Source organism: Peromyscus californicus, unplaced genomic scaffold (assembly GCF_007827085.1).
Source record: "Peromyscus californicus insignis strain IS unplaced genomic scaffold, ASM782708v3 Scaffold_4__1_contigs__length_199733344, whole genome shotgun sequence".
NCBI classification, from domain to species: Eukaryota; Metazoa; Chordata; class Mammalia; order Rodentia; family Cricetidae; genus Peromyscus; species Peromyscus californicus.
The window spans coordinates 174,969,467-174,984,166 of record NW_026294562.1 but is presented as its reverse complement, the minus strand read 5'-3'; the positions used below and the strand labels follow the sequence as shown (position 1 = coordinate 174,984,166).

The following is a 14,700-nucleotide window of genomic DNA, read 5'->3' as shown; positions in this document are numbered from 1 at the left end:
CCCCAGCTGTTACTTCTATCTCTGCCCCTGTGATCTATCCATTTTTCCATCTTACCCATCAACTTTTATCCTGTTCTCCTTCCACCCACCCAGTTTCATTCACCATCCTACCTGTGATTCTATTCCACTCTTCCATCTGAATACATCCCATATCTACCTCTCCATCTCCATCCACCATTTGCCTACCCAGCCTCCCATCTGTCTCTCTACCCATTGTTTAATCATCTATACACCTTGCCATCACCAGCTTCTTCTCTATCCATCAACCCATCCTCCGCCGTCTCTCCTTAATGGGGTTCTTCCAGGTATCATAAACCCCAGGACCTTTCCATGCTAATGCCAGGGCAGATTAAGTTGGGGTTATGGGAATTGGGATCTTTTGGTTTCCCTGGAAACACCTAGGCCCCTTTCCCCATGAATATCCTGATTACTATGTCTAACCCCCCTCCCCCAAACACACACCACATCCCTCCTCATTTGGGACCTCTGCAGTTCCTCAGCCTGCTCTTGCCTCCCACAGAATAATTCAAGTTGTAGGACAAAAAGGTTTCTATGTTTGCATCCTGCCCCCTCCCGCAGTGGTTTGCCGGGTAGCATAATTTAAACAGTTTGATGACAGATTGCCAGCTCCTTCCTTCACTGTCTATAATCCTCCCTGGAATTCTGAGGCACCCCTGTGTCACAGGCAGTAGTAAATTCAAGTCCCCTTTATTTGGTGTGTGACATTCCTCTCAGAGCTGTGGCTTTCCTGTCTCCTTGGAGTGGTCTTAGCATCCAGTGAGTATCCTGTCACTTCTCAAGTGCGTCTTAACCTGTGACTCACCGGGGAGTCATTCCCATCACACACACCTACAGAGCTCAGGAATCTGGTTGTTAGCCATTGGCTAGCAGCCAGAGGCTGTGCTTTATTACAGACTAGTGCTGGCTTTAAGGTTGTCATTCTGTGTGAGCTCATTCTGTTTTGACCCTCGGCATCCCTAAGAGGCTAATGAGGGTTTGGTTTGGTTTGGTTTTGCAGTCTGAGCACCAGACTCTTGGGGGCCTGGTATTCCAGAGCTTGGCCACTAAGCTACATCCCCAACACCATGAGGATGACTTCTGTTCTGTTTGCAGCCCTGGGCATTGGATTCAGGGCTTGTTAGGCAAGTGCTCCACCACTGAGCTGCATCTATCCCCAGCCCTTGTTTGTTGGTGGGTTTGTTTGAATTCTGTGTATGTGCACGTGAGTACAGGTGTCTTTGGAGTCCAGAAGAGGGCGTCAGAGTCCTCTGGAACTGGAGTTATGGGCTGGTAGTTAAAAGCCAACCAGCATGGGTGCTAAGAATTGAACTTGGGCCCTCTCCAAGAGCAGTATGCACTTTTAACCAGAGACATTTCTCCAGCTCTTCCTCCCCCCCCCTTACAAACAGCTCCTCCTTTTTAATCACAGAGATGAGGATCAGCCTGAGCTACAAAGTGAGACCCTATCTCAATCCAAAAATAGGAAGAGGGAACTGAGGCACAGAGAAGTGCTTTGCCTAGTCTCACTGCAAGGAAAAAGGCTGACCAGGGACAAATCCTCACAGCCTGAGTTGCCCATCTAGTGCCAAGAGCCACCAGGGTTACAAGAGGTGATTGTGAGTCAACCAGTCCAAGACCAGACTCAATAAAAGGAGCTGTTTGCTTCCTGAATGCCACTGTGCCCACAGGGCCTGGACTATGTATTGGGGGCTCCCGAGGAGCACAGCCCTGTGTTCCCCCCACCCTCACACACATATTCACCGTGACTGAGGCTTCCCCCAAGGTCAGAACTGAGGCTGGCCTTCCCCGCCTCTGCAGGATTGCACATTCTCAGCCACCCCCAGCTGTAGGAAAGTTCCCAGCCTGGCCCAGGCTCCCAGCGGCGCCGGAATTCCCGGTATTCAAGGAGGTAGGGAGGGAGAAAGGGTTGTCTGCTCCAGAGCCTGGCTCAAGGAGAAGCAGTTCCCCTCTCCAGATGTGTTCCAGCTGTGCCTCTTGGGAAAGAGCCATGAGCCTCAATAAAGTGGTCTCTGGTCCCCCTGGGAAAGCCATAGGTCCCAAGCTAACCTCAGCCCCTCCTCCTCTTGATGAGTTCCTTCCCTACCCTACTCCTATCTGCTTCACTGCTCCAGATTACCAGGGCCTCAGGAGGGTTCTTGCTTACCAGTCAGCCTGCTTACAGCTACAGACAGGCTCAAAGGGGATAGGATAGGGGGACAGTGGTCATGTGGCCAGTACCTTGAGTCCCAGCCGCTCCAGAGGCTGAGGCAGGAGGATCCCTGTGGCCAACCTTGGCAACACATCAAAAGCCCTTTGTAAAAACAAAGTGAACAAAATCCAGAAACGAATAAATCAAATCAGGATATGGACTTTGAGCCGGGCAGTGGTAGCACGAGCCTTTAATCCCAGCACTCATGGGCAGAGGCGGGTGGATCTCTGAGTTTGTGGCCAGCCTAGTCTACAGAGTTCCAGGACAGCCAGAGCTATGAAGAGAGACCCTGCCTCCCCCCCCCCCCCCCACACACACACACATACACATACCCAAAAAAGTGTAGCCTGCTGCCTTCCTCCAGTTCTCATTCCGTACAGCTTCCTGGTGTAGAACATGGTTTGTCACTAGGGACATTTTCTTGGGGGCACCCTCATCACCATCATTAGCCACCATGAGCATGTCAGCTAATAGAGTGTGGCATTCCATCTTGGTATTCACTGAGCTTCACTCCCCTCTGTGCCTGTCAGTGCTGCCCCATGGTACCTATGGGAATGTCCTATCTGCTGAGTGGTGTGGTGCACACCTTTGATCCCAGCACTAGAGGCAGGCAGATCTCTGAGACTCTGAGGCTACACATCTCAACAAAAACCTCTATGTGAGCAGTTCTCCTCTGCTGTGTGACCTGCAGGCTGTGGGAGTTTCCATCAATTGACATGCAAGGCCAGCACTCATCACTGGCTGCTGGCCATTCAACTACTTCTATAAGCCAATTCTTCCAGTTAACTGCATTTTGTCAAGTGGATTCTTGTTACCAAGGTCCCTGGATCACATCTCAGAGGTGTGTGAACAAGACCCCACAATTCCACCAGCAGGTCCTGACTTGACCCCCAAGAAACCCATTGGGCCCTCTGGGTTGGCTCGGGCTCCCCCCACAAGCAGACTGCTCCGTCCACAGAGGGCACAGATCGGATGTAAGGTAAGTTGGAGCCCTGTAACATGCTCTGCAGGCCCTTGAGCGAGCATTCCTGGCATTCTTCCTATCTCCCGCTACAAATTGAAGAGAGCACACCGCAGGACTGACATCTAGAGGCTCCGAACTCCTGGCCCCAGTTCTTTATTTTTAAGGCGCTTTGATTGGTGTTTGGCCTGCATGTATGTCTGTGTGTCACATCCCTTGGAACTGGAGTTAATAATTGTGAACTGCCACATGGCTGCTGGGAATTGAAGCAGGATCCTCTGGAAGAGCAGCCAGTGCTCTTTCCTACTGTACCATCTCTCCAGCCCCTGTAGGTTCTTTTTCCCCCCCAAGACAGCGTTTCTGTGTAGCTTTTTGTGGAGCCTGTCCTGGATCTCGCTCTGTAGCCCAGGCTGGCCTTGAACACAGATCTACCTGCCTCTGCCTCTGCCTCCCAAGTACTGGGATTAAAGATGTGTGCCGCCACCACCCGGCCTCCTGTACTATTTTTAGTGTCTTGTGAGTTAGGCTGAATTTGAACTCACCACCACTGCCAAGGATAACCTTGAACTTCTGATTTTCCTCTGCAGGCGCTAGGAATACAGGCATGCAGCCCCAGCAGATAGGATGTTTCCATAGGAAGAGATGAGAGCACTTAGCCAGGCGGTGTGGGGGGGGGGGTGGGGGTGGGGCACGTGCCTTTAATCCCAGCACTAGGGAGGCAGAGACAGATCTCTGAGTTGAGACCATCCTGGTCTACAGGGCAAGTTCCAGGACAGGCTACAAAGCTACAAAGAAACTCAAAAAATGGGGGGAAAAAAAAAAAAGCACTTGAGCTCATTGGCTCCATGGGCTCTCCACACTGAACAATGGGAATCTGCCTCGGGCTCAACACCCCCAGCACCTAAACCCAAATTCTGCCATATACAAATCCAGAAGAGCAGATACATTGCTTGCCTGGCCTAGAGATGGGAGACTCCTTACACTTGTGTGATCCTTCCAGATTATCAATGATATTCATACTGTTGGCTGACATTTAAAACTTCCTCAGTCTGGCACGGCCTTGACTTCGCCCAGGCAGTCTGGATTTGCTTTCTTTGTATCACAGACTATAGGCCTCACACATTTCCTCCACTCTTCCTGGTATTTAAATAGTCGGGCTGGGTGTGGTGCTTCACAGCTGTAGCCCCAGCATTCAGGAGGCTAAGGCACAGGATCCTGGAGTCCACAATGATCAAAGGCTGTGGAGTGTGACAGCTCAGAGTGCAGAAGGGTAGGGACATCGCCCCTCGGTTTGCTGCCATCAAAACAAACGAGGCAGTGGAGAAGACAGTGCTGTGACACCTGTACACACCCACGTTCTAGCTCCTGGGGGGGACATGGCAGGACTGCTGGAGCCCAGTAACGATAGCTAGACTCCTAAAAACCAAAAGGGGCAGGGATAAAGCTGGACTGGCAAAATGCCTGCTTTGGAAGCATGAGGACCTGAGGTCAACCCCAAAACTGGGTTAAAAAAGCCGAGTTGAGGCCGGGCGGTGGTGGCGCACGCCTTTAATCCCAGCACTCGGGAGGCAGAGGCAGGCGGATCTCTGTAAGTTCGAGGCCAGCCTGGTCTCCAAAGCGAGTACCAGGAAAGGCGCAAAGCTACACAGAGAAACCCTGTCTCGAAAAACCAAAAAAAAAAAAAAGCCGAGTTGAGAGGGGCTTGTGGTGGCTGGAGTGGTTGAGTACTGCTCTGGAGGACCAGACTCAGTTCCTGTCACTGTGGAGCTAGTAACCAGATATAGCTGGTTTCAGAACTCACTGGAGCTGAGCCTGATGGCGCACACCTTCAATACTAGCACTTGGCAGAGGCCAGCCTGATCTACAGGGCAAGTTCTAGGACAGCCAGTTAAACAAAGCATCTCAAATAAAATAATGTCCGGCATGGTATAACACAATGTAATCCCTGTGTGGGGGAGGTGGAGACAGACCCCTGCAGTTCATTACGTGAATTTCAGTAAAAGACCTAAAATATTTATTTTCAGTCCATTTATATGGGCTAGATATTAGGCAGCTCACAAACTGCAGCTCCAGCAGCTCCAGGGGATCTGCCCTCTGGCCTCCCTCAAGTGCACGCGCACACACACTCAAGTAAATGCTGCTCTACAGGACGCAACATCCTCTTCTGGCCTCTGCGGGAACTGGGCATGTGCACATACGTTAAGTACAAAAACCTAAAAATAACTTAAAATTTTTAAGTACACATACATATCCATATACCCTGTGGCAGCCAAATCCATCATGCCCTGGGCTCTACCCACAATGCACTGCACTCTACCTGAGGGAAACAAACTAAACCAAGTCTCTCTTCTACCTGCCACCTCTACAAAAGACCAGAGAAGGTGCTTTAAAAATTAAGTGGCTAGATGTGGTGGCGCACGCTTTTAATCCTAGCACTTGGGAGGCAGAAGCTGGAACATCTTGAGTTTGAGGCCACGATGGTCTTGCACAGTGAGTTCCTGGACAGCCAGGCCTATAGAGAGACCCTGTCTCAAAGAGACCACAACATAAAAACAGGAACATTAACCCTGGGATGTTTATTACAAAGGTAAACCCTGATCCTCGAGATGGGCTTATCGGTAGGATTTCTGGTATCGAGCACGGGCACCAGGACCTCCAAACTTTTTGGATTCACAGCGACGTGGATCGGCTACAAGCAGGGTCCGGTCATACTGGATGAGGATATCTTTGATCTCCTTCTTAGAGGCCTCATCCACATCTGGAGATAAAGGGACAAGATTCAAATAACTACAAGTCTTCAACTTGGTCCCCACACCCCCCTCTCACTAGGAAGGGCCATCTCTCACTCACACTTTTGGTAATAAGCCACCAGGGCTTTGGAGATGGACTGCCGGATAGCTGTAAGACACAATGGAAAAGTTCTGTCAAGACCCAGAGTCTTGCTCCAGTAGCCATCAGACCCACAGGCCCAGATCCTGAGACTCACCATAAATTTGGGCCACATGACCACCACCCTTCACACGGACCCGGATATCCACACCAGCAAATCGTTCCTTGCCCAGCAGCAGAACGGGCTCCAATAACTAGAGAAATGGGAATGAGCAGGGCTAAGTCTTTTTTTTTTTGGTTTTTCTGTGTAGCTTTGCGCCTTTCCTGGAACTCGCTTTGGAGACCAGGCTGGCCTCGAACTCACAGAGATCCACCGGCCTCTGCCTCCCGAGTGCTGGGATTAAAGGCGTGTGCCACCACCGCCCGGTGCAGGGCTAAGTCTTAACCTGGACAGCTTAATCACCCCCGCCCCCCTCAGGAGGTTCCTCATCTCGTGCGGTTCCTGCTACCACCATCAGAAGCAAAGGAAAATTCAAAGCAGCTAAGTAAAATCGTTGCTTTAGTGGCAAAAACACAGGCAACCTATTCTGGAATCCCTGTGCCTGTGGAGAACGGGAGAGGGCCTCAGACACCCTGAAGCTCTAATTATGGAATGAGAGGTAGTTATGAGCTGCCCTGAAGGGAAGCAAAGTCAGGTTCTCTGTTTTCAGAATATTGTTATGGAATGACATCACCAAGACAATCTGTCCATAGTGGAAAGTTCCATCCCGAGCAGCCTGCCCTTCCATCCTCTCCTGAGCCTTCTTTAGCTCACACCCCAGTCCTGACTATTTTGGATAAAGTTACGTCCAACATTTAGGACTAGTCCATCCAGAATCTCCATGAGGTCCGAGCCTAGAGCCATCTGGATCAGTACTGTTTCCCCAATGCTAACATGGTATACAAACCCTTCAAACAAACTGACAATCAGCAACCATACCCATACCCAGTATCCAAAGGAAATTTGGTATTTTCTACTCTGCAAAGCATCATGTTCTTCCCTTTGAGAAGAGTGGAATTTGACAAATAGTATCTTCACGACCAGGCAGTGGTGGTGGTACAAACTTTAATCCCAACACTTGGGGAGAGAAGGTGGATCCGAGTTCCAGGATAGCTAGAACTGTTACACAGAGAAACACTGTCTTGAAAGGCTGGGACTAAAGGCGTGGATACTACACCAAGCCTATCTAAATCCCACACTTCTCTTTACTCAAAGTGGCTCAGATCACATTTACTCAACTACCACGGAAGGATACCGAGAGCCACTCCCATTTAAAGTTTCCTAGTGAGGTCCTAACCGTCCTTGATCTGAGATGGGACTGTCTTTGAGTAGAGAATGATGGGATTGATGGCGTGTAACACCAGGCGGCTTCCAGTGGTACTGCCACTAACGCCTGTGATGGATACTGTCGTAAGTGTGATATTCCTCCTCACCTGTATCAAAACTCACACAACAATGAGTTCTGCCTTGCAAAGGAGAATTTATTTTGGAACCTGTCTTTAAGTCTTTGTCCACCAGTTAAACAAAAACCCACAGAGGTGCTACCCATCTTAAATTTCAGAGGACTCTCGCTGGTTTTTCTTTCCACAGGGTTTCACACCGTAGCCCATGCTGACCTAAACCCCGCTTTATTAACATCGACTCTCTAACTCGTGGCACTGTTCCCCAGGTGCTAGGATTGTACACATGAGCCTGTAAACTTACATTTCTAACGAAAGAAATCGACAATCAGGTAGCATGTACTATGCTCTTCCCCTGGCCACCCGCTCCTCGCAGCTGGCTTCCAAACACTGCAGACTGCATTCTCCTTACTCTCCAAGGTCCTACATTTCATTGTCCCGGCTAGGAAATCCCGTTTCCCCAGCCGAAGCCCAGACCTACCGCTAGGTAAGCCCTTCTCCTTCCCACATCTCAGCTTCCAACAATCCCGGGGTCCGTCCCTCCGTCTCTCCTCCTCCCAGATGCCCGTGCCCGACCCCAGTACCTTGTACTGCAGCGTGCGCGGCTCGATCATCTCCAGGGGACGTCCGTTCACCTTGATGAGCCCGTTTCCCCGTTTGCAGTGCGCCACGGCTGTGGCCGTCTTCTGTGGAAGGCGAGCGAGACGGCGGGACCGCGTGAGGTCGGGGCCCTGGCTCTCAGGTGGGCCCCAGATCTCCAGTGTCTCCCAGCCCCGGCCTCCCCCGGATCCTTCCATCCCGCCCCTGCCACACCTTGCGTCCGAAGACCTGCACGGACTGCAGCGGACCCTTGGACGGCATAGCTGCGAGTATGAACACGAGCTCCTCACCGCGCGGTGCCGCCACCGGAAAAGGAAAGTTCGGGGCCGCTCCGGCCGATTTTCAGGGTCTGCGCAGGCGCTTTGAGCGCTTCTTCACGACAGAAGCTAGCTTTACGGCTTACGTTGAAACCTAGGCCGGGACGTCTGATTTGCGGAGGGAACGCCCTCCGGCGAGGGAGGGGCGGTCTTGGGAGACGGAAGGGACGGAGCGGGGAGGGGTTGGGCGGGGGACTTGGTTTGCATCTCTGCAGGCGCGGAGCTGTCATTCCTTTTCCATTGTTTTTTGTTTTTCTTTTTTTTTTTTTCGAGACAGGGTTTCTCTGTGTAGCTTTGCGCCTTTTCCTGGAACTCACTTGGTAGCCCAGGCTGACCTCGAACTCACAGAGATCCGCCTGGCTCTGCCTCCCAAGTGCTGGGATTAAAGGTGTGCGCCACCACCGCCCGGCTCCATTGTTTTTTCGCGGGCTTGGTCGACTTTCGTCCAGTTCTCACAGCAATCCTTCTCCTTGATGTTCTCCTTCGACCCTCCTCCGGACTGATTCTCACCCTCCTCCCACCCTGACCCTTTCCCGGGATCCCCATCGGGTCTTCCTGAATCCAGTGCGCTAAGTCAAGCTACGTTCCCAGCCTCCTACCTCCCGGGAACCCTCTTCCCTAGAATCCTTGTCCCCTCAGACCCTGCGCTGCGAATCTACCTGTCGTTAGAATTGCCCTCCTATCCGAGTCTCCCCTTCCGAGTAAACCTGACCCCCTTTCTCAGAGGCACACCCTTAAAAGCCCCTTTCAAAGCTCTCCTAAACTCTCTTTCCTCCTACAACCGGTCTTAGGCACGATTCTTCCTCAGAGTCCCCGTCCTACACCCACCTTCGCCGGAATTACTACCTCTTTGGTGGTTCCTCTCCCCAGCAATTGCTCCCGGGAAATTATTCTTCCCAGGATGGCCCTCATCTAGAGAAGCTATCCTCAAGACCGGACTTCAGAGCAGTTATGCTAAAAGATCATTATCCAAAATCCCCCAAATCGTCTTGTTTTAAAAATTAATACTTTTATGAGTGCAGGTTTCCGAGGGAGGCCTCCGATCTCCCTGGAAATGTAGGTACAGAGTGTCTGTGAGCCACCAGACTTGGTACGGGAAACCAAACTCAGGTCCTCTGTAAAAGCAGTAGATGCGCCGGGCGGTGGTGGCGCAGGCCTTTAATCCCAGCACTCGGAGGGCAGAGCCAGGCGGATCTCTGTGAGTTCGAGGCCAGCCTGGTCTACAGAGCGAGTTCCAGGAAAGGCACAAAGCTACACAGAGAAACCCTGTCTCGAAAAACCAAAAAAAAAAAAAAAAAAGCAATAGGTGCTTTTACCTACTGACCATCTTTCGGGCCTCCAAATTATCATAATGCTCCCCTAAACCCTCTCCTCTAAGTCTCTACCCCCACAGAATTCTAAGTCAAGGGAATTCTCTCACAGGGCTACAGTTTTCTCACAGTTACTGCCTCAGTTTCTCTAGCAGCACAAGGGACTCCCCTTGTCAGGGACTTAGAAACAGTTGGAGGGCAGGGTTGTATGGTCATGTATAGCTAGCTGGAATATCAGCACTTGAAAGGTGGAGGAGGAAGGATCAGGTGGAGTACAGATCCATCCTCTCCTCCAACCCTCCAATACATTGAGTTTCTGACCAGCGTGGGCTACATGTGACCCTGCCTCAGAAAGAAACAAGTTGGTGAAATGCCCAAGCCTGAGGACCCAAGTTTGATTCCCGGGACCTGCATGTAAAAAGAGAAAACTAGTACGAAAGTTCTTCTGAGCTCCACACAAACTGCGGTACATATACACACACACATAGACTCACACTTAAATGTTTTTTTTTTTTTTTTTTTTTTTTTTTTGTTTTTGTTTTTGTTTTTTTTGGTTTTTTGAGACAGGGTTTCTCTGTGTAGCTTTGCGCCTTTCCTGGTACTCGCTTTGGAGACCAGGCTGGCCTCGAACTCACAGAGATCCGCCTGCCTCTGCCTCCCGAGTGCTGGGATTAAAGGCGTGCGCCACCACCGCCCGGCACTTAAATGTAATAAAACTAAAACAAAAGCAAAGCAAACAAAAAAAAACCACACACACTAAAGCAATGCGTCTCTGAGAATTAGATGTGAGTCTGGTTTACAGAGAGAGCTCTAGGTCAGCCAGGGCTATTTAGTGAGACACTGTCTAAACAAAGCAAAACATGGCCCTTTGGTAGTGGTACCTCCTTCCTGAAACTGGAAAATTAGGGAGAAACCACTGGGCTCAGCATGTATGCGCTTATGCATGCCTGAACATGTTCACAAGAAAACAGTGGGGCTGATGTTCTGGCTGTCATGTTTCTGACCCACTACCCCAAACTTTGGAAGATAAATATATATCAGACACATAAATGGTAATTATAACGATTACATTCACATTTAAATAGTGCTTCCTCTGTGCCAGGTGCTGATCTAATCTAAATGTATTGAGTATGTTGGGTAATATACTCTCCAAGATAATTCCGTGAGGTGGGCAGGGCCACCATGTGGAAGTATGACATCTATAAAGGACAGTGTTTGTCCTGGACAGTGTAGATTCAGATTTGTAAACTTCCAGCAGATGGCAGTAAAATGCCTTCTCCTAATCCATTGGTGCTCCATCTGCCCAGCCCTTACCACCCCACATCCGCCTGTCCCATGTCCTTGAGTTTCTTTTGAAGTCCAGGTTGACTGGCTGGAATTTATTTACAATGTAACTAAGGAGCAGATGGCTTTGAACCCTCCATCTTCTTGCTTCCACCTCCCCAGTTCTGGGACTACAGATGTGCATGACTACAATTCTCCCTTTGCAGGAGGTTGCCGGGGTGGATAGCCTTTCCACATCCCACACCATCCCCAGTCCTCAGGAAAGATAGAACAAACTAACCGATCCTTTAAAAACACCCTTATCAAACTATTACGGGAACTTCACCTTGTTTAGGTAAAGCTCCTGCCTCTGCATCTCCCCGCAATAAACCTCCCACATGAGTTCTGTTGCATGGTGTTACTTCATGGTGCCCCTTGGCTCCAACCTGCCAAGCTCGCCTTCTGCAGCTAAACCGTTACAACATCCAGTTTTAGACTTGTCCTAGGTCTGGCAGTGGTGTGCACACCTTTAATCCCAGCACTCGGGAGGCAGAGGCAGGTGGAGCTCTGAGTTTGACACCAGCCTGGTCTACAGAGAGTTCCAGGACAGCCAGGGCTACACAGAGAAACCCTGTCTCGAAAAACAAACAAAGCAAAACAAAAACAAAAACCTAAAAAGTGCCAAGGAAATCGTGTCTTTTTTTGTGTTTGTGTTTTAAGATTTATTTTGTTTATTTTGCTTTTTTTTTTGGTTTTTTGAGACAGGGTTTCTCTGTGTAGCTTTGCGCCTTTCCTGGAACTCACTTTGTAGACCAGGCTGGCCTCGAACTCACAGAGATCCGCCTGCCTCTGCCTCCCGAGTGCTGGGACTAAAGGCGTGTGCCACCACCGCCCGGCTTATTTTGCTTTTTTGGTGCATCTTAAACCACGGAGCCATTTCTCGAAGCCCTGACCTAGTACTTTTTATCCTCCCACACCCCAGAGATCTCCAAAGTACTGTGCTTGAAGGTGTTTACCACCCAGCCACAGTCTTCCACTATTTTATAAATAATTTATTTATCTTTTATGTTATGTACATTGGTGTTTTGCCTGCATGTATGTCTGTGTGAGGGTGTCAGATCTTGGAGTTATAGACAGTTGTTAGCGGCTATATGGATGCTGGGAACTGAACCCTAGTCCTCTGGAAGAGCAGCCAGTGCTCTGAACCACTAAGTCATCTCTCCAGCCCCGCCCCCCATTATTTTTAAAAATCTGCTGTTGGTATTGCCCAACTTGTCACATATATGTAACATATTTTATTTATTTATTTATTTATTTATTTATTTATTTATTTATTTATTTATTTATTTTTGGTTTTTCGAGACAGGGTTTCTCTGTGTAGCTTTGCACCTTTCCTGGAACTCACTTGGTAGCCCAGGCTGGCCTCGAACTCACAGAGATCCACCTGCCTCTGCCTCCCAAGTGCTGGGATTAAAGGCGTGGGCCACCGCCACCCAGCTTATCTTTGTTTTTAGACTAAAATGACATAGCTATGAAAACTGGGGCTGTAGCTTAATGGTAGTTGCACTTGACTAATCCACATGTAAAGTTCTAGGTTCAATCCCTACTCTGGTTAAAAAAGTAAATACATTCCAAAGCAGCTGCCTACAGAAATCCCCTCATGCAGCACTATTAAGCCTGCCCGGTTTTTGGTTTTTTTTTTCTTTCAGTATTTTATATGTATACATGTCTTGCCTGCATGGATGTCTATGTATCCCATGTATGCGGTGCCTGCAGGGGCCAGATGAAGGGGATGAATTCTCTAGAATAAATACACAAACAATTGTGAGCTGCCAGTGGGTGCTGAGAAAGAAACCAGAGTCTTCTGTAAGAGCAGCCAATGCTCTTAGCCCATCTCTCCAGTCCTGGTCTACTTTCTTAAGCTGTAACTCAAACACTTTTCTATTTCCCTCTTCCTCTCTCCCACTCCCACTTCTTTTTTCTCCCAGATACTGGCCAAAAGCCTACTCATGGTTTCACAGACACTCTGGGCTTTCTCATGCTTTCTGAAGTCCCTTCCACCACGCAGCTGCTTGCCAACTTCCATTACTGAACATGCTAGCTTTCTTGGACCCTAACTCAAAAAGGCATGGGTTGCTTCCTCTTCTACATCTCTCTGCTCCTGGTAGCAACTGCTAAGGTTTACAGCTTGTCAGCCCTGTTGTTTTTCTCTCGAAACGTGGGCTGGAGAGACGGCTCAGCACTTAAGAGTACTCAGTGCTCTTCCAGAGGACCCTAGTTTGAGTCCCAGCACCTTCATGGTGTTTCAGTTTCACAACCATCTGTAACTCCACTCCCGGGGCATCATCCAACACCCTATTCTGGCCTCCAAGGGCATGAGGAACACACATTGTGCACACACATACCTGCAGGCAAAACATCCACACACATAAAAATAAACAAAAATTTGAAAATCTAATAAACTCGTCCTTGAGCTCCAAAAAAAAAAAAAATTTATACTTGTAATCCTAGCACTTGGGAGGCAGAGGCTGTGAGATTCATTAAGTTCAAAGATAGCCTGGTCTATATAATGCGTTCAAGGCCAGCCAGAACCATATAGTGAGACCCTGTCTTCATAAAACAGAAAAAACCAGACATTTTTTTAAAAAAATTTATTTATATTTTCTGTATGAGTGCTTTGCATGTATACCTGCAGGCCAGAAGAGGGCATCAAATCCTATTATTGTTTTGAGCCACCAAGTGGGTGCTGGGAATTCAACTCAGAACCTCTGGAAGGGCATCCAGTGCTCTTAACCCCTGAGCCATCTCTCCAGCCCTAGACATTTTTTAAAAGGGAAAGAAAACCAAAGCTAAACTTTATGAAGGCCCAGTTTACACATAGTGAAAGGCACCATGTAATGTGCATATTCTGATACAGGCAGACACTGCCACGTTTCCACTCCCAGCCAGTCTGTCTCCAAGCTCAGCCTCAGGCACCCACTAATCTGCTTTCCCTATGAATAGCTTGGTTTTTTGCTTGCTCTGGAGTTTTGTGTGAATGGGATCATGCGCCCTGCTAGATGCCGCTGTCCGGCTTCTTTCACTGTCCATACATGGTTTTGGAAATTTGTGTTTTTCAGTATTGGGTGTCATTTTCTGTTCCCTCTTCCCTCCTCCATTTTGTCGTTTTGAGAAAGGGTCCTATTTTGTACTCCAGGTCACTTGGACTTCAGATTCTCCCACCTCAGTCTGCCAAGTGCTAGGATTAGAAGGTGGGCACCGCCACTTCTAGCTGAAGTGTGTGACTTCAGTGTGTGTATACACACACACACACACACACACACACACACACACGGGGGGGGGGGGTGTGCCTGTGTGCTATAGAGGTCAGAAGATATTTTTTGGCATTTGGGATCAAACTCGGGTTGTCAGGCTTGGCAGCAAGATCCTTTAATCTGATGAGCCATCTAGATGGACCAAATATGTTATTTTATTTACTTTTCTTTTTTTTCTTTATTTTTTTTTGGTTTTTTCGAGACAGGGTTTCTCTGTGTAGTTTTGCGCCTTTCCTGGAACTCGCTTTGGAGACCAGGCTGGCCTCGCACTCACAGAGATCCGCCTGGCTCTGCCTCCCGAGTGCTGGGCTTAAAGGCGTGCGCCACCACCGCCCGGCTTTTTTCTTTATTTTTATTTTTTTGTGCGTGTGAGGATATTCAGTCTGCATGAATGCCGTGGACGACATGAATGCAGTGCCTGCAGAGGCCAGAAGAGGGCCAGGGTTAGATTTCCTTC

General features: G+C 49.1%; 1 protein-coding gene and 1 non-coding gene across 2 annotated transcripts; both read right to left on the bottom strand.

The window, feature by feature from the left end:
- Window positions 1-5,731: 5,731 nt before the first annotated feature.
- On the bottom strand, window positions 5,732-8,388 carry Rps16 (ribosomal protein S16). The gene is made up of 5 exons (XM_052713470.1): window positions 8,253-8,388; window positions 8,024-8,125; window positions 6,157-6,253; window positions 6,021-6,068; window positions 5,732-5,928 (listed from the first exon to the last, which is right to left on the bottom strand). Exons 1-5 carry the CDS (start codon window positions 8,298-8,300, stop codon window positions 5,783-5,785), a joined length of 441 nt encoding a protein of 146 aa, XP_052569430.1. The 5' UTR covers window positions 8,301-8,388; the 3' UTR covers window positions 5,732-5,782.
- LOC128095844 (small nucleolar RNA SNORA40) lies at window positions 7,458-7,582 on the bottom strand. The gene has a single exon (XR_008213442.1). It is a non-coding gene; the product is annotated as a small nucleolar RNA SNORA40 (small nucleolar RNA).
- Window positions 8,389-14,700: the final 6,312 nt, after the last annotated feature.